A 23,684-nucleotide genomic window follows, 5' to 3' on the forward strand; every position below is an offset into this window, starting at 1 on the left:
CGGCTGACCAAAGGTGGTGAGGTAAGCTGGCTAGCTGGTGGTGTGGGCTGGCTGGCCAGCTGGCAGGAGCTTTTGGCCTCGCTGGCCAGCTGGCAGGAGCTTTTGGCCTGGCTCGCTGGCTTGCAGGGGCATTATGTTTTGGCCGACCAGCTGACTGTCAAGCAGAAGCATTGTTGGCTGACTGAAGGCGGTGTGGTGAACTGGCTAGCTGGTGTTGTGGGCTGGCTGGCCAGCTGATGGGTTTTGTGCTGGCTGGCCAGCTGGCAGAGGGGTTTACCACTGGTTAGCCAGCTGAGAGAAGTGTTGTGGGCTGGCTGGCTGGCTTGCAGAGGCATTGTTTTGGCCGATCAGCTGACTGCCAGGCAGAAGTGTTAGCTGACTGTAGGTGGTATGGTGAGCTGGCTAGCTGGTAGTGTGGGTTGGCTGGGCAGCTGACAGAGGGGTTGAGCACTGGCTAGCTGGCATAAGTGTTGTGGGCTGGCTGGTTGACTTGCAGAGGCATTATGTTTTGGCTGTCCAGCTGACTGACAAGTGGAAGCGTTGTCAGCTGAGTGAAGGTGGTGTTGTGGGCTGACTGGCCGGCTGGCAGGGGCATTGTGGGCTAGTTGGCAGAGGCATTGTAGGCTGGCTGGCCGGTTGGCAGAGGAGTTGTGGGCTGGCTGGTAGAGATATGAGCTGGTTGATCTGCTGGCACAAGCCTAGTGATCTGACTGATGGATCCATTGTAGGTTGGGTGTTGGCAGAGTTTTGAGTTGGTTTGCCAGCGAGCTGAATGGCTGGTGGAGGCATTATGAGATGGCCAGCTGGTTGGTGGAGGGGTTGTGGACAGGTTGGCTGGTGAAAGCATTGCATGCTGGTTTTTCTGCCTGGTTGGTAGAGGCATTGTGGACTTGCTGGCTGATGGAGGCATTGTAAGCTGACATTATGTGGCAGTGCGAGCTAGGACAAGAATAGATGGCCAGCTTGGATGACGTGGAATAGCTGGCATTGGATGGCAAGGACGACGAGGGATGGCCAGCAAGGATGACATGGGATAGCTGGCATTGGTTGGCTAGGATGACGAGGGATGGCCAGATAGGATGACATGGGATAGCTGGCATTGGCTGGCTAGGACACCATGTGACTGGGATGATAAAAGCACGACTAACCATCAATCCAGATTTAGATAAGTATGCTTAAACAACTGTTTACCGAAAGAAGTCAATTTGCTTAATGTAATTGTTGGGTTAATGTAATCGAGTAATTAACAAGAAAAGGGTATGATTTCAGTGGGCATCCATAGCTAGGATATCAGAGTGGATTATTGTGGGATGTATACCAAGATGAAATTTTACTGTAAAACTTCCCAAATGTTGAAATTTTTTGTTGAATAGGCAGTATTTTCAGATAGGATTTTGATTTTTGATATAAAAAGCTTATCTTTATACAGATAGGATCTCTGTTTTCCAGTTGTTTAAGTAATTGAATGTTCCAGGTGTGAAGGCTGTCCTCAAGGTGTGCGAAAATTACTGGGTCATAGTAACCATACTCCAAACTTCTGCCATCTTGAGATACTTCAGCATCATCAGTACTGTATTACAAGTTCCACAATCACCAAGTCAGTGGGTGGTCAGAGGAGCATCTGTAACACTTGTTCTCACGGGACTCTACAAGATTGATGCACGTGTACTATATTACCAACATAAGAATTTGAATGGTCATAACAGCAGTAGCACTCTAGTTACTGCAAGTTGCCTTGAGTGTAGTAGTGTACTTTTGCAGCAGTATCATATGAGCCATCACCCTTATTCTAAGAAGGGGTTGATAAATATTTTCTGGGAAATTCTTGAAATTTCTAATTGATATATTTTCCTTGATTTTAAGGTTGTCATATTTAATGTGTACAAGTTAATGGGATGACTGCTGCAATGATAATTACTATAATTTGAATATGAATTACTGCATACTGAACTTCAAGATCACATTGGCTCTGATGCTTGAGTAAAGATTATAGGATCTTCATAAAAGATGTTCACTGAGAACCATGTAACATACAACTAAAGTAACATTTGTGATGTTAAGAACAAGGATGTTTGTGAGGACCTCTGTTCTTTAGGAGTGTAAATGACATCAATTGAATAGAGGCTTGAAATGATAAAACAACATTCTGTATACATTTAGTTGATGAAATACTGAGAATCTTCTTAGAATTTTTTTATAGCCAATAATTGAAAAGAATTTATCTTGAATTCTGGGTGAATTCTTGTTTAATAAAATGTAATAATTTTAGCCCTCTTGATGTTTTCAATCACATGGGACAAAGATGAAAACAAAAGTATTGATCATGTTCTTGACACCAAACTATATATATATATATATAAAACCATGCATCTAATAATTTAGTGGTATTTTGACCCATATGTACTAGGAAAGCACTTTTAAAGGTATACTTTTGTATATTTCAGTGTTGGTTGAGAGGGATTTGTTTTATTTTCCCCCATAGGTAATACTATTTATGAAAATCTAATTTTGAAGGTAGTTTTGAACTGACTGAATTTTTTGTAGACTGGATCAACTTTTTGGGGAGGGGGGGGGGGTGATTTACTTGAAGATCTGACATGATTTTTAATTGATTATATATCTTGAATGATACGTGAAAGATTTCATTGTTACCAGGTTGATCTTCAAAGTAAACATGTAAGCATTAAACCCTTTAGCAGACGAGTATTCCATTGATTTACCTATTAAGTGTTGAGGTCGAATAGTGTGGCATCCTGAAGGATGTGCTACCAGTTTGATCTATCATGAAAACACATCAGGGGAAGGAGGCATCCATCCACCCTTGAAGCATTTTACAAATTTTAGGCCCCATCGTACTTTATGTTCTATGACTCCTCAGAACAAGGAATATTAGGGAGAATAAAAAGATGTTTTGGAAGGAGGTAAATAAGGTGCGTAAGACAAGGGAACAAATGGGAACTTCAGTGAAGGGGGCAAATGGGGAGGTGATAAGTAGTGGTGATGTGAGAAGGAGATGGGGTGAGTATTTTGAAGGTTTGTTGAATGTGTTTGATGATAGAGTGGCAGATGTAGGGTGTTTTGGTCGAGGTGGTATGCAAAGTGAGTGGGTTAGGGAGAATGATTTGTTTTGATGATAGAGTGGCAGATGTAGGGTGTTTTGGTTGAGGTGGTATGCAAAGTGAGTGGGTTAGGGAGAATGATTTGGTAAACAGATAAGAGGTAGTAAAAGCTTTGCGGAAGATAAAAGCTGGGAAGGCAGTGGGTTTGGATGGTATTGCAGTGGAATTTTTTAAAAAAGGGTGAGTGGTTGGTAAGGTTAATGTATGTATGACTCGTGGTGAGGTGCCTGAGGATTGGCGGAATGCTTGCATAGTGCCATTGTTCAAAGGGGATAAAAGAGTGCTAACATTACAGAGTTATAAGTTTGTTGAGTATTCCTGGGAAATTATATGGGAGGGTATTGATTGAGAGGGTGTAGGCATGTACAGAGCATCAGATTGGGATAGAGCAGTGTGGTTTCAGAAGTGGTAGAGGATGTGTGGATCAGGTGTTTCCTGTGAAGAATGTGTGTGAGAAATACTTAGAAAAGCAAATGGATTTGTATGTAGCATTTATGGATCTGGAGAAGGCATATGATAGAGATGCTCTGTGGAAGGTATTAAGAATATATGGTGTGGGGGCAAGTTGTTGGAAGCAGTGAAAAGGTTATATTGAGGATGTAAGTCGTGTATGTGTAGGAAGAGTGAAAAGTGATAGGTTCTCAGTGAATAGGTTTGCGTAAGGGGTGTGTGATATATCCATGGTTGTTTAATTTGTTTATGGTTGGGGTTGTTCGGGAGGTCAATGCAAGAGTTTTGGAAAGGGGCAAGTATGCAGTCTGTTGTGGATGAGAGAGCTTGGGATGTGAGTCGGTTGTTTGCTGATGATACAGCGCTGTTAGCCGATTCGTGTGAGTAACTGTAGAAGCTGGTGACAGTTTGGTAAAGTGTGTGAAAGAAAGCTGAGAGTAAATGTGAATAAGAGCAAGAAAGTGTGTGAAAGAAGAAAGCTGAGAGTAAATGTGAATAAGAGCAAGGATATTAGGTACAGTAGGGTTGAGGTAAAAGTCAATTGGGAGGTAAGTTTGGAGAAAAGTGAGGAAGTGAAGTGTTTTAGATATCTGGGAGTGGATTTGGCAGCAGATGGAAGCGGAAGTGAATCATAGGGTGGGGAGGGGGTGAAAGTTCTGGGAGCGTTGAAAAATGTGGAAGTTGAGAACATTATCTCGGAAAGCAAAAATGGTTATGTTTGAAAGAATGGTTCCAACGATGTTATATGGTTGCGAGGCATGGGCTATGGATAGAGTTGTGCAGAGGAGGGTGGATGTGCTGGAAATGAGATGTTTGAGGACAGTATGTGGTGTGAGGTGGTTTGATCGAGTAAGTAATAATAGGGTAAGAGAGATGTGTGGTAATAAAGAGTGTGGTTGAGAGAGCCGAAGAGGGTGCTTTGAAATGGTTTGGTCACATGGAGAGAATGAGTGAAGAAAGATTGACAAAGAGGATATATGTGTCAGGTGGAGGGAACGAGGAGAAGTGGGAGACCAAATTGGAGGTGGAAAGATGGAGTGAAAAAGATTTTGAGTGAACGTGGCCTGAACATGCAGGAGGGTGAAAGGCGTGCAAGGAATAGTGAATTGGAACGATGTGGTTTACTGGGGTCGATGTGCTGTCAATGGATTGAACCAGGGCAGGCATGTGAAGCATCTGGTGTAAACCATGGAAAGTTCTGTGGGGCCTGGGTGTGTAAAGGGAGCTGTGGTTTATTTCTCCTTCCATGGTTCCATCCGCTGCCAAATCCACTCCCAGATATCTAAAACACTCCACTTCCACTTTTTCTCCATTCAAACTTACCTCCCAATTGTTTTGTCCCTCAACCCTACTGTACCTAATAACCTTGCTCTTATTCACATTTGCTCTCGGGTTCCTTTCACACACTTTACCAAACTCAGTCACCAGCTTCTGCAGTTTCTCGCACAAATCAGCCACCAGCACTGTATTGTCAGCGAACAACAACTGACTCACTTCCCAAACTCTCATCCACAACAGACTGCATACTTGCCCCTCTTTCCAAAACTCTTGCATTCACCTCCCTAGCAACCCCATCCATGAACAAATGAACAACCATGGAGACATCACACACCTCTGCTGCAAACCTACATTCACTGAGAACCAATCACTTTCCTCTCTTCCTACACGTACACTGCCTTACATCCTCGATAAAAACTTTGCTTCTTACAACTTGCCTTCCACACCATATATTCTTAATACCTTCCACAGAGCATCTCTATCAACTCTTTATCATATGCCTTCTCCAGATCCATTTGCTTTTCTAAGTATTTCTCACATTCTTCAAAGCAAACACCTGATCCACACATCTTCAACCACTAATGAAACCACACTGTTCTTCCCCAATCTGATGCTCTGTACATGACTTCACCCTCTCAATCAATACTCTCCCATATAATTTCCCAGGAATACTCAACAAACTTATACCTCTGTAATTTGAGCACTCAATTTTATCCCCTTTTCCTTTGTACAATCCTTGGGCACCTCACCATGAGTCATACATACATTAAATAACCTTACCAACCAGTCAACAGTACAGTCATCCCCTTTTTTAATAAATTCCACTGCAATACCATCCAAACCTGCTGGCTTTCATCTGCAAAGCTTTCACTACCTCTTCTCTGTTTACCAAATCATTCTCCCTAACCCTCTCACTTTGCACACCAGCTCAACCAAAACACCCAATATCTGCCACTCATATCAAATACATTCGACAAACCTTCAAAATACTCACTCCATCTCCTTACATCACCACTACTTGTTATCACCTACCTATTAGCCCCCTTCACTGAAGTTCCCATTTGTTCCCTTGTCTTATGCACTTTATTTACCTCCTTCCAAAACATCTTTTTATCCTCCCTAAAATTTAATGATACTCTCACCCCAACTCTCATTTGCCCTCTTTTTCACCTCTTGCACCTTTCTGTTGACCTCCTGCCTCTTTCTTTTATACATTTCCCACTCATTTGCATTATTTCCCTGCAAAAATTGTCCAAATGCCTCTCTTTTCTTTTGCTAATAATCTTACTTCATCCCACCACTCGCAACCCTTTCTAATCTGCCCACCTCCCACGCTTCTCATGCCATAAGCATCTTTTGCGCAAGCCATCACTGCTTCCCTAAATACATCCCATTCCTCCCCTTACGTCCTTTGTTCTCACCTTTTTCCATTCTGTTCTCACCTTTTTCCATTCTGTTCTCAGTCTCTCTTGGTACTTCCCCACACAAGTTGCCTTCCCAATCTCACCACTCTCTTCACCCCTACATTCTCTTATTTTCTGAAAACCTCTACAAATCTTCACCTTCATCTCCACAAGATTAATGATCAGACATCCCTCCAGTTGCACCTCTCAGCACATTAACATCCAAAAGTCTCGCGTGCCTATATGTCTGTGTGTATGTATATATATGTATACGTTGAGATTTATAGGTATGTATATTTGCGTGTGTGGACATGTATGTATATACATGTGTATGTGGGTCGGTTGGGCCATTCTTTTGTCTGTTTCCTTGTGTTACCTAGCTAACGCAGGAGACAGCGACAAAGTAAAATAATATAAATAATGTTTCCTGGCTTGCAATTCTAGGATGTCTTGAGAGGTCTGAAATATATTGCCACTTGAAAACTCTCCAAGAGTTATTTGATTTGTACCTTTGGGATTTTGTAATATGCAGATCTAGATGAAAATCTGTGATCGAAGTAGTATAACAAAATCATCCGGTCATGTTTGAGCTCAGTAGTGTATATTCCTGATGACCAAAATAATGTCATGCAAGGAGCTTGTGTATTTGGCTTTCATATCGGTGAAAATAATATAGAGAACAATATGTTTTTGTTGCATGACCAACCCTCCACCTAGCAGCAGGTGCTCACTCATCTGATCTAGGAACATTTTGGTATTAACTTATAGGCAATGAAAAGTATCCCTGCTAGTGAGATACAGGGTTTAAAGAAAGGGCTGACAACACCTAATAGGACTCTGGCAGATATGTAACTACTATAACCTAGTCGTGTGACCAAAGCCTTTCAAAGATGACTGCAAATGAACATGATGGTGTGTCCCTGTGTACAGTAGTAGATCAGCCATGCAGGCACTATCCCTTACAAAAAAGGTTTGGGGGGTAATTTATGTTGATTTATTCATGCTATAGGAAATTAACTAGAAGGATGTTCTGTGGAACACTTTGGCTTATTTGATGTGAAAATATGTTGGAAAATATCAAAAAAATTAGGTACAAAATGTTCCATTGTCAAGGTAAAGCCTTTTTAGCTGTTGGCCAAGTTTCAGATTGAACCTTTTCATAACTTAAGTAATATCCAAAACTACTAGTAATGCCATTTAATTCTTTTACATACTGGGAAACTCTTATGTAGTTTAATGCTACAAACTTTACATCTTGTCAAAACCATGTGGGAAAAGCAGTATTTCACTGTTTGGCATTCTAAAATAACAGCATAAAACAAAGGTGTTTTATAGAATATGAGTCACCTGCATTGCAGCATAGTTATTAGGAGCAGAATAAGAATATGTTGAAAGTGTGAAAATGTCAAAAACATTAATTCTAGTCTGGTAGAATTTTAAGCAATAAATTCCTGTTGAGCAACAAACTAATTGGTTTGTAATAAAAAGAGTTTGGTTGAGAGAGCAGAAGAGGGTGTTGAAATGGTTTGGAGATATGGAGAGAATGAGTGAGGAAAGATTGACAAAGGATACACGTGTCAGAGGTGAAGGGAACAAGAAGTGGGAGACCAAATTGGAGGTGAAAGGATGGAGTGAAAAAGATTTTGAGTGATCAGGGCCTGTACATAGGAGGGTGAAAGGTGTGCAAGGAATAGAGGGAATGGGAATAGTGTGATATACTGGGGTCAGCTTGCTGTCAGTGGACTGAATCAGGGCATGTGAAGCATCTGGAAAGGTCTGTGGGGCCTGGATGTGGATAGGGAGCTGTGGTTTCAGTGCATTACACATGACAGTTAGAGACTGTCAACAAATGTGGCCTTTTTTGTCTGTTTTCCTGGCGCTACCTCACTGAAGCAGGTGATAGCAATGTTTTCTTGGGTGGGGTAGCAACAGGAATGGATGAAGACAAACTAGTATGGATATATGTATGTCTCATGTATATGTCTGCATATGTATATGTACATAGATGGATGTTTATGTATATGTTAATATGAGTGGATGGGCCATTTTTGTTTCCTGGTGCCACCTCTGATGTGGGAAACAGCGATTATTTATAATAATAAAGTTTCTGTTATAAACCCTTTCAAAAGGTTTATAACTTAGGCCAAATCCCGATGAGTTATGAGTGTTGATGCCATTCAGTTCTAAAGATAAAGTTCCTGTTATAAACCCTTTCAAAAGGTTTATAAGTTAGGCCAAATCCAGATGAGTTATGGGTGTTGATTCCATTCAGTTCTTAGATGATGGAAAAACTGTAAATATGTGGATTGATACATGTTACCTTACTTTTACCAGTCAGGTCAAGGTGCAACTTGTGATGGCAGGTACAGCAATCATCGTCAAAAGGTGAGATTTATTTTTTATACTTGATTGCCATTTCCCATGTTAGCGAGATACTTCAAGGAACAAATGAAAAGCCACATTTACTTGCATCCATTCTCTAGCTGCCATGTGAAATGCACTGAAACTGTAGTTCCCTTGTCTGCAACCAGGCCCCACAGACCTTTCCTTTGTTTATCCAGGCCCCTTTACATTCCCTGATTGCAGTCCATTTACTGCCTGTTTCCCCCTATATACCAAATCACTATTCCATGCACATCTTTCACCCTTGTGCATGTTCAGGCCTTGATCACTTTAATTCTTTTTTACTTTTTCCTTCCACTCATTCTTCCATGAATATTGTGTCCCCCCTTCTTTTTTGCTCTACTTCTGATATGTGTCCTCTTTGTCAGCATCTGCACTCATTTTCTTTGCATGTCCAGATCAATTCAGCACATCCTCTTCAGTGTTCAACCATGCTCTTCTTATTACTGCACCTCATTCTCTCATCCTTTTATTACTTGCATGATCAAATCACTATGTATCACATTGTCCTCATACACTTAGTTCCCAGCACTACCACCCTCCTCTACTCATCCTCATCCCTGTCCCATTCCTTGTATCCATATAACAGTTTTGAGACCACACCTTCAAACAACTATTTTTACCTTCCTAGATAACCTACTCTTTTTCACACTTGTTCCTGGAACATTTACCCTCTCATCCACTTTGACACTCCTGCAGCTCCATTTTGCTGCCATGTATCTAATATGCTTCATGACCTCCAAATTTTGACTATTTATGGGTTGGTTACCAACCAACCTATCCCTCTTTCCTAAACATCATAACCCTGCTTTATTTCATTAAACTGAGTTTTAAGTACCCAAGCTTACATAAATATGTGATGTAGAAGCCTGTGATTAGCTGGTCCTTAAAAGACATTAGTGCCAGGTGCTGATATTCTGCTGGGGATAGCTGGGCTGTCCTTGTTAGTATGTGACTGCTTTCACTTAACTGACAAGGACATGTGTTTCAAGCTCTTTCAAAAGCATGAATACTGTTGGATATACCTGTTTTTAAGTTTAGGGTCGGATAATCTTACAAAACTGACCTTGCAGTGTTTATGCAGAATAGTAAAGTAAAAAAAACTTTTTAATCACCACCTTTAATACTTTCCACTTAGGCATATTAAATCAACAAATACATATGTACAATTATAATAAAAGAATATAATAGAACACAGTACTTCCCCTAGAGGTAAGGATCTTCAGGACTCGATATAGTATTTGTGCCTTTGGATACCATGTTTTGCATAATACATGCCTTGTTTCAGGAATGTCAAAAAAAGAGGAAGGTTAAATAATTGGTTTGATATATAAGTGGACTAAATGAACAAAAATACAAATTAGAACGAAGTTATATGATACTGATAAACATTAACATTTTTTTTTCGATTTTCTACGCTGGTATTACAAAAATTATACAACATGCAAAAACAATTACAAATAAAAGCAATGTACCATGTAATACACAACCCTCTTGGAAACCAGCACAGTTTGACATCGTTTTAACATGTAATAAGAGGGTTAGTGCTTTCAATTACTGATGTGAAGAGAATGTCACTAGTTATAATAACATTATATCCTTAACAATAAAACTTGCTAGAGTAAATGTACAAAGAGGTAATTCCATAAAGCATACCAACTTTTTGTATGTCAGAGAATCAACTGATATATTTATTTGAATTAAATGAACTATATACTGCAGGAAGGTCTTCCTTACTACTCAAAGGTAAACTGGATTGATACACTTCATAATAACAAGATGAGCTACCACTATAAAACCAACCTGTACAATTTAAAATAATTACATGGTAGACTTAAAATTGTTTCATGGTGAGCAATTGCTGTTCTTGATTTGAAGAAACATTTCCAGTAAAAATTCTGTATATTTGCATTTTCTGTAGAAAAACTCAGCAACTCAAAAGAAAGACTAAAAACTTTTAACTGACTAAAGACTTTACTGCTGATTGTTATGTGATGAGACTAAATTTGAGGGATGCTTGATAATAGACAGTTGTAAGCTACATCATTAAGGTTCGATCATTATAAACTTTCAAAATTATTTTTATTAAAATAATAAATATTCTGAGTTGCGTGAAAACTCAGACAGGATATATTTTACAGAATGGGGATGTAGTTGTCAATCTTGGCTCTATGCTTTTGGGCAATACACTCTGCAATCCAGACAATATTTCGGCACTCCTGTTCCTTGAGCTTGAGGTAAGCATAGAAGACGCCAAAATGGAACTGGTGCAAGAAAGCATTGACATTTAACTTCACTTCATGTTCAAAGAATTTATCTTCTAAGGTCTTTTCTCCAGGATTGTTGCCAGCTCCCTCAAACAGTGCTCGGTACTCCTGGGATGAAATGATGTTTTGCGATAATATATTCAGATTTATTCAATGGTGACAATGGAGAGGCAAAGTGACCTCTCTTACCACAAATTCCTCAATGTCCCCAAGCCCTTTTACCCCTTCACCCACCCCATATCTCGCTTCAACCCCCATGGTCCCATTTGCTACCATATCCACTCCCAAGTATCTAAAACAAAACTTCCTCCAAGTCTTCTTCATCCAAACTCATACTTCAAATAACTCACTTCACCATAACCTTGCTCTTTTTCTTTATTCAAATTTACTCCTGACTCTCTTAATTCTGTCAACTGGTGTATCATCATCAGCAAACAACACCTGCCAGGCCTCCCATAATGCCTTAGACTACTTACCCACCACTCCTTACTCTCAATGTCATATTGGTAAAATTATGAATAAAATAACCTTCTCATGATACTGGATATTTTCCATGGATAAGAGGAAGCTGAAGTGTTCAAAGGGCCACAATAATTTTTCAACAAAAAAGTTTTTTCCACTTACTGTGTAGAACTCAGCTACTTGTTTCACATTCTCTGCATCATCTGCTCGGGCTAGAGCAGCCAAGCCATCAGGGTAGAGTTTACCACACTGGGGATAAAGCTTCTTTCGATCTTCATTCGTTAATTCCGTTCCAAAACTATTCAGCGTGATGATGAATGCTCGGCGGTCTGCCTCAAACTGAAAAAATTCAGTTGTTAGAAACACCTAACTGCATTATGCACATAATACTGTATTCAGGAATATCAAAATGAAGACAGGGAGCCAGATTGGAACAGGCATCAGAGATAATGATAGAAATGACTTAAAAAAGCTTATACAGTGAAATGAACACTTTTCACGAAAACAAATTGATAAAAAGAAGGATGGAAAGGGGCAGGTGCCTACCTGCCTCTAACACACACACCCTCCCCACCATTTATTGTCATGAGTAACATGAAAGTGGCATACACCATAAGGAAGTTATTTTTCATTTGCTCATTGTCTACTTACCTGCATTACTGCATCACATACAAAATTTCACTACAGGTTGAGCATCCCTAATCTGAAACTTTCTGAGTGGCAACATGGCATTATAAGTGGAAAATTCCACACCTGACCTCACTTGCCCATGCTGGGCTCTGACAATGTTTGTGCCAGTTTGTCACACACCATCAACAATGCCAGATCTATGTGCATTACTCACTTTTTTGCTTATTCTCTGCTTTGTGAGAATAAAGTTTAAGAAAATGATTGCTTACCAGTATCATGTAAGTTCAGTCAGGAATGAAGGTGATGCCAAATATCAGATTGTCCACATGGGTGGCTGAAGTTGTGATAGCTTTCTGATGGTTCAGTGTTACACAAACTCTTGTTTCATGTGCAAAATTATTAAAAACATATACATTACCTTTAGGCTGTGTATAGGAAGCATAAATGGGTTTTGTGTTTAGACTTGTCCCATCCCCATGATATCTGATTATCTATTATCCATCATGACAAATGTGGAAAAAGGACATACCTCGATGTATCAATGGCATTTTGGATATAGTGATGCTCAACCTGTACAAACATACAATGGAGAAACATTCATTTTCATGAGGCAGAGAAAGGCAGTTTTTTTTTTTTTTTTTTTCATTCACAGTGGATAAAATTTAGAATACTGGAGAATTACCCTTCACCACTGTCATTAATATCTTTGAGCACTAATCATGCTACATTATCTACCAGAAAATAATTTACTTTTACGTTAATGAGGGCACTTCTAAGCTTCCTTTATAAACAACTTTGTTAACCCTAAATCTAATATGAAATAATCATAGAATAAATGCTTAATGATTCTACTCATTAAAATTGTTCAAACACTGCACTTATTTGTCATCCTGTCAAAATATATAAAACTTTACTATTGTATGTAACAATGGTTTTTACAGTTCCCTTTGGAAACATCTTTTGTAACTCAAAGTAATGATATTGGAAATGACAATACTGATGCATAGTTTTTTTCCATACTATTCGCCATTTCCCACGTTAGTGAGGTAGCGTTAAGAACAGAGGACTGAGCCTTTGAAGGAAATCCTCACTTGGCTCCCCTCTCTGTTCCTTCTTTCGGAAAATTAAAAATGATAGGTGGATTTCCAGCCTCCCGCTCCCTCCCCTTTTAGTCACCTTGTACGACATGTAGGGGAATATGTGGGAAGTATTCTTTCTCCCCTATCCCCAGGGATAGTTATAGCTCATAATTACACTGCTCTTACCAGAAATGTGAAAGGCAGGCTTATGATCTATTATTTTTTACTCAAAATATATTTAGCATTTATTTTTATGCAGTATCCTTTAGAAACACCGAACCTGACTCATAATTACACCATTTATAAATATTGTTTCACTCATACTTGCCATTTATCATGTCATATTATATGCTTTTTAATTTCACACTTATTTTTACACAGTTCCCTTCAGTGCTTTAACTATCTCATGAGCCCAACAGTTTTATTATACTAAAACAAACAAACAAACAAAAAGGGGCAAAGTTAGAAGTACCAATGTCTGGCCAAGCCAACAGTGTGGTTGGACTGCCAAAAGGGACACTCCTAGGGCCTCAAACCTCGTGCAGAACAAAGCTAAACTTACAGCAAGGATCTCACACATGACTTCAGCAGTAGTGCCACCCAATGACTTGCAGTAACTGTAAAAGGATTCCAGATATGCCTTGTAAAGTGTATTACGGATGATCTCTATATTTAGCTCATCCAAGTCTTGCTCACTGACACATTCCCCAAAGAAATCAGCTGAAATGTAAATCAATTTGTAAGAGAGGAAAAAATATTTGAAGCTGTAAATGATGGCATAATTTGCCATAAATATGAAAATAAACTGTTGCCTTAAGACTTGTAAAACATAACACTGGCAAACCTTGAGAGTTCTTGTGACTGGATTAATTAAATGGAAAAATCTATTGTCGAGTATAGTGCTACATTAGAATTACATTAATCTTATTATTACTGGTAGGTAGTAGTTGTTTGGCAGCAAATGACCAGGAAGGTACATAACCAGTACTACCCACTTTGATATCGGGAGGGTTAGTGATGGCTTTATAGTTTGGTATCAGGAGGGTTAGTGATGGCTGTATAGTGAACCAACTTTTAAAAGGTTGGCAAGTTGCACTCTCTGACCCAGGTCTTATCTTTCTGCCTCATCCACATGTGGCCTACTGGCATTCTGTCTACAGAAATACAATTTCCTTGTCATACATAATACTTGTAGCTCATTCTTCACAATTCTAGATTTTCCTGCAGTGAGCACTATGTGCTAGCCCTGCCTTTTGGCAAAATGGTAGATAGTAATAAGTAGGAGCATTAGGTAGAAGCCTCTGCAAACACTGCACTAGAGTTGCCCTCTGCCAGTCGCCTGTTAAGGGTGAAGCAGAAAGACTTAAGAAGCTGCACTGGAGTTTACTAGTTAAGGAGACTGTATTGCCATGGCTACCTTGAGGGAGTTCCAGTGGTGAAAAGGTATCAGAGATATAGATAGATAAGACATTATTATTAGTGATACTATGTTACACTGGTACAGTTTAAAAAAAAAAGTGCTATTACAACTGGCACAGTCAGCTGTGTATGTCTCCTGACAGTCTAGAATATAAAGTAGTACAGTCTGTTGAAGTTTAATTTAATTGAAAAAAAAAAAAAATACTGAAAATCAGTTCCATTCCACCTTTACATAATACCCACAGTATTCTACAATTTCTACTTTCCATTGAACATTTTCATGTTCAGCTTTGAGCTAACTTTCAAAGTCACATTATTATCAGTCAAATGAAGAAGACACTAAAAAGAGAACTCGCCTAATGGAGTATCAACTAGGACTGCATTGTAGAGTTCAGAGCTGGTAGAGGCAACATTAATGGCCTCAATCTGTTCAAAAGTACCCAAAGGGTGACACTTGGGCATCAGCTCTGATATTGGCCGTTGGTGGAGAGCCCCAGTGATTAGCAGCACAATGTTGTCAATCATATACCTGCAAACAAATCACTCGACATAAAATCATATTCATGAGAAACGTCAGAATTACCAAATCCTGATAGATACTACTGTACTGCATCTAACATAATCTTTAAGTCCCAAATACATAAGTCATTTCATACTGCTGCATATGTTATTAAGATCTACTCTTAACATATGAACCTTAGCCACATACTCTCTTAATCATTCTTTTTATTGCCATTATTTGTATGTTTGCTATTCAACACGCTTAGCTATACTTTAGCAAATGTATTTAACTAAACATTTCAAATCTCCATTCTCTATCATTTAACTCTAATAGTTATTGAACTCTTTCTCAAGAATAATACTTCCATCTCTTCTGTAACAGCACCATATATGACTATCCTGTCTAATTTGTATAAACCTTCCCCAACTAACTATGATACACATTTATAGACTGACATAAGCCTTTCAATAACCCCTCCAACATATTTTTCACTTTTCTCTGCTTGGCAAAATTTATGTTGTACTTTACTCTTTAACTCTACCAATGATTTTTTTTTTTTTTTTTACTTATTTGGCAACATTCATACTGAAATATATGCACTGTATTTCCAACCATTTTCATCATTCTTACAACACCCTGTAGAAGATTTAGAGACAAGACTTAGAAACAATATACAAACCCATATGTAATGTAGTCAAGGAAAGTAGCTAAAGGTTCTACAGCATGGTTACGCATGTGCTGAAACTCTGCCACCAACTTGTCCCGCAGTTTGTCATCAATGACTGACACCTGCAATGGTGATGCCTCATTGGCTAAGAAGTTGCCATAGTCTGTGCTTTGCAGATGAAGCTTCAGGTCTGTAGGAGAAAGATAATTCTTTGTAGTGTTTTTCTTGAGTACTGACAAAAGCATGTTCATCTTCAAATTATTCTACTTTTTAAATCCAGTTAAAACACAAGGTAAACATACATGATCTGGGACAGAATGTAATAAAGAAAAAACTGGCAGTTTCTCTGTTCAAACTTCATAACATCAGTGGGGTGGCCATGGCAAAAGAATCTCCATTTGTCTGTCTAAATGTCTCCCTCACATACACCATTCCACACATTCCTTCACCATTTCCCTCCCTCCAGTATTCTTCCACTCTGCCCATGTGGTCATCTCACAACAGCCCCTTTAATTGTACTATCATACACTCTCCTTGTAACTCCCAGTCTTGTATTTTTTCCACATGCCCAAACCACCTCAAAGTATTACTTTTCACCCACTCTACCGCTCCATTTCATTCCCTTTAATTCCCTACCATACATCATCTCTCATACACCCCTTCATTTCTTTCATCATTCCATCTTTCATAACAGATGCTTCTCTCAAACAGCTTATTTCCATGGCCTGGATATTCTCTCTCTCTCTCTCTCTCTCTCTCTCTCTCTCTCTCTCTCTCTCTCTCTCTCTCTCTCTCTCTCTCTCTCTCTCTCTCTCATATCCAAAGCAGTTTAGTACACTTTCTTATTTCACTCTATATGGTTTTACAAAATCTATACTTTCACTCTTTCTTTTCAAACACCATTACTTTTACTTGCACTTGAATCGCCTGTGTTTGAAAACACCATAAAACATACTAACAACCTTCTGCAACTCCTCTTCACTCTCAGCAAACAACACAGTATCATTGGCAGACAGGCTTGCCACAAACCACCATATCTCACCACCACACTCCATCTCTGCACCCTCTTTCCCTAATTTTGCTTTCATCCCCCACCATTCCATCCATATATACATTAAAATGCCATGGTGACATCAAATATCCCTGCCTCACACCTGCATGTTATACCGAAACTTGCTCAACTCTCCACCCACTTTCATACAGTTGTCCCCTACCACAGATATCTTTAACACATCCCATGAAGCATTCCACTTCAGGTCCATAAAAGCTGCATGGAACATCTTACCTTTTGCTAAATATTTTTCCATGATCATCTTTACCACAAAAATTATCCACGCACCCTCTACCTTTCCTAAAACTTTATTTCTCACTTATTCTGCTTTCAGTTACTTCCATCACTATCAGTCAACATTCTTGCCTAAACATTCCTTGGTATACGTAACAGAATTATTCCCTAATAACTGCTACGTACATCCTTGGCACTATTTCCTTTGAATAAAGGAATAATAATAGCTTTCACTCAACCTCCAGGCACAAACTTCTATTTCCATGCTAAATTACATATTAGACGCATCCACTCTTACACACTTTTTCCTTCATACTTCTGTATTTCAGCTGTAATCCCACCCATTCCATGTGCCTATCCTACATTCAGCCTCATTATTGCCCTTCTCACCTCCCTTTTTGCTATAGACCCTTGTACTTGCATCCCCTTCCCAGTATCCTTCATACCCATGCAGGTAACAAATGTTGCCTTCCATTCTCCCACAATCATCAGTTCTTCAAAATATTCTTTCCATCTTCCTTTCACTCTCTCCTTTTGATTCAGCAACCCCCCATCCTTACTTCTCACATTAACATTTCCCCTCTTACATCCATCTCCTTCCTTTTTCACCTCTTTCCAGTATAATTTCTTATTTTCCCTGAAGCTTTTCACTCAACTTTCTTTCAAAACCTTAATCTTCCATTTCTTTGCTTTTCTCTGTCAGCTTTTTAACATTCCACTTAAACATATTACATTACTGTGAAATGGTGAGTCTCCAAAGAATTCACTCAACTCTAGCATGGCCTTTCTCAATCTTTTGTCCACTGCTACATAGTCAATCAAACCCTTTTACTCTTCTCTTCCATTATTCCTCATCCTATCCTGTGGATCATCTTGTAATGAAAAAAAGGTGTTTGCGAGGAATAAACCCCTTCCATTCTCATTTACTCCAGGCACTCCCCATTTACCAACTATCATCCCAATTTTATCACATCCCACTTTCACATTTTATATCAACCATTATGACAATGTTTCTCATTCTCAAAATCGTTTATACAGTCATTCAAATTTCTCCAGAAATGCTTCATTTCATCCATATCTTGTATAGTCGTATAGTCTTCATATTCACAGGTGCATGTACACATACCTGTGCATACTTTACAATTTCAATCTTTCCTTTCACCCACACTATTCTTGATACATTACATCCATGCTCTGTATCACCCTCCCCCAACTCCTGGTGATAGCAGAATTGCACATCCTTCTTTCCCTCTTCCCCTTGTAATTTTCATTATACTTATGTACTTATTTATGTATATACAAGGTACACCTGTAGATGATGGTGTTACCTACATTGTAGGTGAAAAGTAAACTTCCATAAGGCTCTGTCAATGGACAGAGAGAAGTACTACTTCCATATGGCTCTGTCAATGGACAGAGAGAAGTACTACTTCCATATGGCTCTGTCAATGGACAGAGAGAAGTACTGTCTTGTCAAGGACCTTATTGTTCCACTGGCATTCATTATTCCTTTCTGCACCATGGAATACACAGAATTATATACCAATATTAATAATTTAAAAGAATTATATGAATCTTTCTGTACTTACCATCTAATGTTTCACACTGCACGAGATTTAGGTAGTCAGTCTGCTTTAGGATACCATTCTTAAAACCACGGCAAAGACCCTCCAGGTAGCCATTGTCGATGTTAAAGATACTGTCCAGCATCTTGCCTGTGGAAATACATTTTCTTATGTTGGAGCAAGTGCTCTCAGTAAGTGCTATAGAATTAACAGGTGGTGGTAATGCCATAAATTATGAAAAATGATAAGACAGGATGAAATTAGAAAAAAGTAAAAATGTGTTTGTTGTGTGCTGTCAAGTGCTGCATATGAAAAAAAGACTGTGGGACAGGATGAACACCAACAGCCCACATGAATGAAGCAAAGGATACAAAACAGCAATCTGAATCTGAAAAGGCGTACTTAATGTGTATTGCCACTACCCCACCTGAAACCTAGATAATGGAGCATTTGTAGAAATTAACAGACCCAATATAAGTGACATCTTAAAGAAATTGTACCACTGGAATTCATATACTATGTGGATGGAGAGTGGGATTATGGGTGTAGCACCAACCACAATGATGAATATTAAGTATATCTTAGCCCCAGCCTGAGGTTTGGTGAGGTTTTCATAGAACTTGTTGATAGTTTTAGAAATGTATTTCCTACATTATCTCTAACTATATCCTGGATAAACTAGTCACAGTATTTACTATCATTCAGTAATACATAAAGCATCAAATCATGCTCTGCAAGTAGTTCTATAGTCTGTACAAACTATATAAAACATCTAAAACATAGGTAGCCATTTTCAAAGGCTTGTTTCGATGCAAAGCGAGATACATCTTTTGCCCAGCGTTTTGGGGACCTTCTGACCCCCCAAAGTAACCCATCTTGACCTGCTCCCGTATAGGGTGCAGCTGCAGGGACTTCTCAAAAAAGGTCGAAGAGTAACATTAAAAATTAGAATACTACAAACGTTGACGGTTTTGGTCAAATTAAGAATTGCTGTGTGACCATCTCCACAGCATCACTACCGTACAAAACCAATTACAGTAGGGGTAAATTGAGAAGCACATTAGTTTTGGAATTTAGTTAGAAAAGGATATGTTATTATACATGTTTCGCATAAAAACCAATGATGTAAATTAGGAGATACCATTTTATGAAAAACCAATGATGTAAATTAGGAGATACCATTTTATGACTTTTTTTGGCAATACAATAGCACTTATCATATTCGTTTGAAAGCCAAACTATCCTTAACCTTTAAAAATCTTTTACTTATCCGCCAAAATCAATTCCAAGCCATAGTAAAATCATTATAGTTGCTTACCTTGAACAATGTTTTGATACAAGTGTCCAGATCGATCAGCTGTCATATGACAGTCGCCTTCCTGTGTCGTGCTCTCTCGTTGGCCAGATTCAGCCGTATCATCCAATCACCAGCCAGCTTTCAAGAGTGTAACCGCTTATTGATCATGCTTTTAAGATATAAGGTTTACATGAAATTTGGATTTATTCGACATTGATAAATTTATTATTTTCGTATATTTGTTGAATTACATTTTCTTTTGGTAAGATAACCGACATTATGATGATCATTAAAATCAATATATATCTGAGCATTCTTGGTAATGGTTAAACAAATGCTCAACTGAAATCGTCTTAGATGCAATCTTTTTGAATGGAGAAAAGTTGGATGCTATAAACTGATGCAAGAAAGTAAGTGAGAAGGGAGAGAGAGTTAGAGGTTTAAGGATAGGAACATTGTTGTTCTTGCTCAGCGAAACAACCCTAAAGGGGCCCGCCCATTTCTGATGGCGAATTCACAGTGGTTTTGGCTGGGAAGGGGGTGTGGGTGCAGGAAGTGAATTTATTTCTTGACGCGTCTTTTAACACTATATTTACGCCTTAAAGAAGAACAGATGAAAATTATATATATATATATATTATTTTTTTTTATTATACTTTGTTGCTGTCTCCCGCGTTTGCGAGGTAGCGCAAGGAAACAGACGAAAGAAATGCCCCCCCCCCCCCATACACATGTATATACATACGTCCACACACGCAAATATACATACCTATACAGCTTTCCATGGTTTACCCCAGACGCTTCACATGCCTTGATTCACTCCACTGACAGCACGTCAACCCCGGTATACCACATCGCTCCAATTCACTCTATTCCTTGCCCGCCTTTCACCCTCCTGCATGTTCAGGCCCCGATCACAAAAAATCTTTTTCACTCCATCTTTCCACCTCCAATTTGGTCTCCCTCTTCTCCTCGTTCCCTCCACCTCCGACACATATATCCTCTTGGTCAATCTTTCCTCTCTCATTCTCTCCATGTGCCCAAACCACTTCAAAACACCCTCTTCTGCTCTCTCAACCACGCTCTTTTTATTTCCACACATCTCTCTTACCCTTACGTTACTCACTCGATCAAACCACCTCACACCACACATTGTCCTCAAATATCTCATTTCCAGCACATCCATCCTCCTGCGCACAACTCTATCCATAGCCCACGTCTCGCAACCATACAACATTGTTGGAACCACTATTCCTTCAAACATACCCATTTTTGCTTTCCGAGATAATGTTCTCGACTTCCACACATTCTTCAAGGCCCCCAGAATTTTCGCCCCCTCCCCCACCCTATGATCCACTTCCGCTTCCATGGTTCCATCCGCTGCCAGATCCACTCCCAGATATCTAAAACACTTCACTTCCTCCAGTTTTTCTCCATTCAAACTCACCTCCCAATTGACTTGACCCTCAACCCTACTGTACCTAATAACCTTGCTCTTATTCACATTTACTCTTAACTTTCTTCTTTCACACACTTTACCAAACTCAGTCACCAACTTCTGCAGTTTCTCACATGAATCAGCCACCAGCGCTGTATCATCAGCGAACAACAACTGACTCACTTCCCAAGCTCTCTCATCCCAACAGACTTCATACTTGCCCCTCTTTCCAAAACTCTTGCATTTACCTCCCTAACAACCCCATCCATAAACAAATTAAACAACCATGGAGACATCACACACCCCTGCCGCAAACCTACATTCACTGAGAACCAATCACTTCCTCTCTTCCTACACGTACACATGCCTTACATCCTCGATAAAAACTTTTCACTGCTTCTAACAACTTGCCTCCCACACCATATATTCTTAATACCTTCCACAGAGCAGCTATATCAATTCTATCATATGCCTTCTCCAGATCCATAAATGCTACATACAGATCCATTTGCTTTTCTAAGTATTTCTCACATACATTCTTCAAAGCAGACACCTGATCCACACATCCTCTACCACTTCTGAAACCACACTGCTCTTCCCCAATATGATGCTCTGTACATGCCTTCACCCTCTCAATCAATACCCTCCCATATAATTTACCAGGAATACTCAACAAACTTATACCTCTGTAATTTGAGCACTCACTCTTATCCCCTTTGCCTTTGTACAATGGCACTATGCACGCATTCCGCCAATCCTCAGGCACCTCACCATGAGTCATACATACATTAAATAATCTTACCAACCAGTCAATAATACAGTCACCCCCTTTTTTAATAAATTCCACTGCAATACCATCCAAACCTGCTACCTTGCCGGGCTTTCATCTTCTACTTACGTTTGATGACGTGGTTAAAAGGTCGTATATATATATATATATATATATATATATATATATATATATATATATATATATATATATATATATATATATATATCTTTCGTACTATTCGCCATTTCCCGCCTCAGCGAGGTAGCGTTAAGAACAGAGGACTGGGCCTCTGAGGAAACATTCTCACCCGGCCCCCTTCTCTGTTCCTTCCTTTGGAAAAAAAAAAAAAAAATGAGAGGGGAAGATTTCCAGCCCCCCGCTCTCTTCCCTTTTAGTCGCCTTCTACGACACGCAGGGAATAGGTCATAGTGTAGGTCATAGTGATGCGCGCGGTCTAGTATTTGCTGATAACCACAAGGAAAAGTGAAACACGATAAGTCCAACTGCACTTTTCGTGTAACACGTCGTCACGGGAGACAAGAATGATATTTAATCTACCCTGACGATGTGATTATACAAAAGTAGACCCGGACTTACACAGTGTTTCACTATTCCTTGTGGTGGTCAATGGATTGAACCAGGGCATGTGAAGCGCCTAGGGTAAACCATGGAAAGGTCTGTGGGGCCTGGATGTGAATAGGTAGTTGTGGTTTCGGTGCATTACACATGGCAGCTAGAGACCAAGTATGAACGAATGTGGCTTTTTTTTTTGTCTTTTTTCCTTTCGCTACCTCGCTGAAGCAGGGGGTGGCGATGCTGTTTCCTGTGGGGCGGAGTAGCGCCAGGAATGGATGAAGGAAACAACTACGAGTATGTACATGTGTACGTTTATATGTGTATGTATATGTTGATGTGCATATGTATGTATGTGGGCGTTTATTTATATATACATTTATATGATTGGATGGGTCATTCTTTGTCTTTCTTGGCGTTACCTCGCTGACGCGGGAAACAGCGATTTTATATATATATATATATATATATATATATATATATATATATATATATATATATATATATATATATATATATCGACATAGCATGGGCAAATAATTATATACCCCAGTCAAGTCCCTATCTGGTGAAAAAAAAGTTAGCGAAACGAAATAGATTACCCCATTTTTTTTGTTTTTTTTTTGTTTCATATACGCCTTGCTCTCAATTAAGACAAGCCTTCGTCATATGAAAAGTGGATGTGGCCTTTGAGTTGCCTTTATCACATGAAAAAAGTGTTAATCAATGTTCGTGTGGTAATTATAACTTGCCCTTGACGGCCTTATTGACCTTGGCAGTCGATATGCTTAAACCTCAAAGAACCAATTGACTACATATCTTTATGAATTTTGCGTGGGGAATTGACCACATTTTGATGTATTCCGCTTCTCTAGGGTGGACAACTGACCTATATATCATAACAAGTATACCATAATTTTTGCTCTATAGGCTTTCTGGCATACACGTTATACTACCGAGGTTCCATTAGCCTTGTGATCTGTTAGGTAGTATGAACGCGAGTGTGACTTACGTTTGATGACGTGGTTAAAAGGTCGTACTTTTATGCTTTGTTATGTTAGCAAAGGTAACTCAA

At 39.2% G+C, this 23,684-nt stretch overlaps 1 protein-coding gene across 1 annotated transcript; it reads right to left on the reverse strand.

Annotated features, from left to right (window-relative positions):
• Nucleotides 1-9,757: 9,757 nt before the first annotated feature.
• VhaAC39-1 (V-type proton ATPase subunit VhaAC39-1) lies at nucleotides 9,758-19,975 on the reverse strand. The gene is made up of 7 exons (XM_071691679.1): nucleotides 19,848-19,975; nucleotides 18,554-18,679; nucleotides 15,692-15,869; nucleotides 14,867-15,039; nucleotides 13,654-13,811; nucleotides 11,545-11,721; nucleotides 9,758-11,028 (listed from the first exon to the last, which is right to left on the reverse strand). The coding sequence occupies exons 1-7, from the start codon at nucleotides 19,891-19,893 to the stop codon at nucleotides 10,789-10,791; spliced, it is 1,098 nt and encodes a 365-aa protein (XP_071547780.1). The 5' UTR covers nucleotides 19,894-19,975; the 3' UTR covers nucleotides 9,758-10,788.
• Nucleotides 19,976-23,684: the final 3,709 nt, after the last annotated feature.

Source organism: Panulirus ornatus, chromosome 51, assembly GCF_036320965.1.
Source record: "Panulirus ornatus isolate Po-2019 chromosome 51, ASM3632096v1, whole genome shotgun sequence".
Lineage (NCBI taxonomy): Eukaryota > Metazoa > Arthropoda > Malacostraca > Decapoda > Palinuridae > Panulirus > Panulirus ornatus.

Coding starts and splice junctions, on each gene's coding strand:
- VhaAC39-1 (XM_071691679.1), bottom strand. CDS start 19,893: ATGACAGCTGATCGATCTGGACACTTGTATCAAAACATTGTTCAAG. Junction 18,680..19,847: donor GTATCAAAACATTGTTCAAG/GTAAGCAACTAT, acceptor GTATTTCCACAG/GCAAGATGCTGGACAGTATC. Junction 15,040..15,691: donor CTTGACTACATTACATATGG/GTTTGTATATTG, acceptor ATTTGTTTGCAG/GTATATGATTGACAACATTG.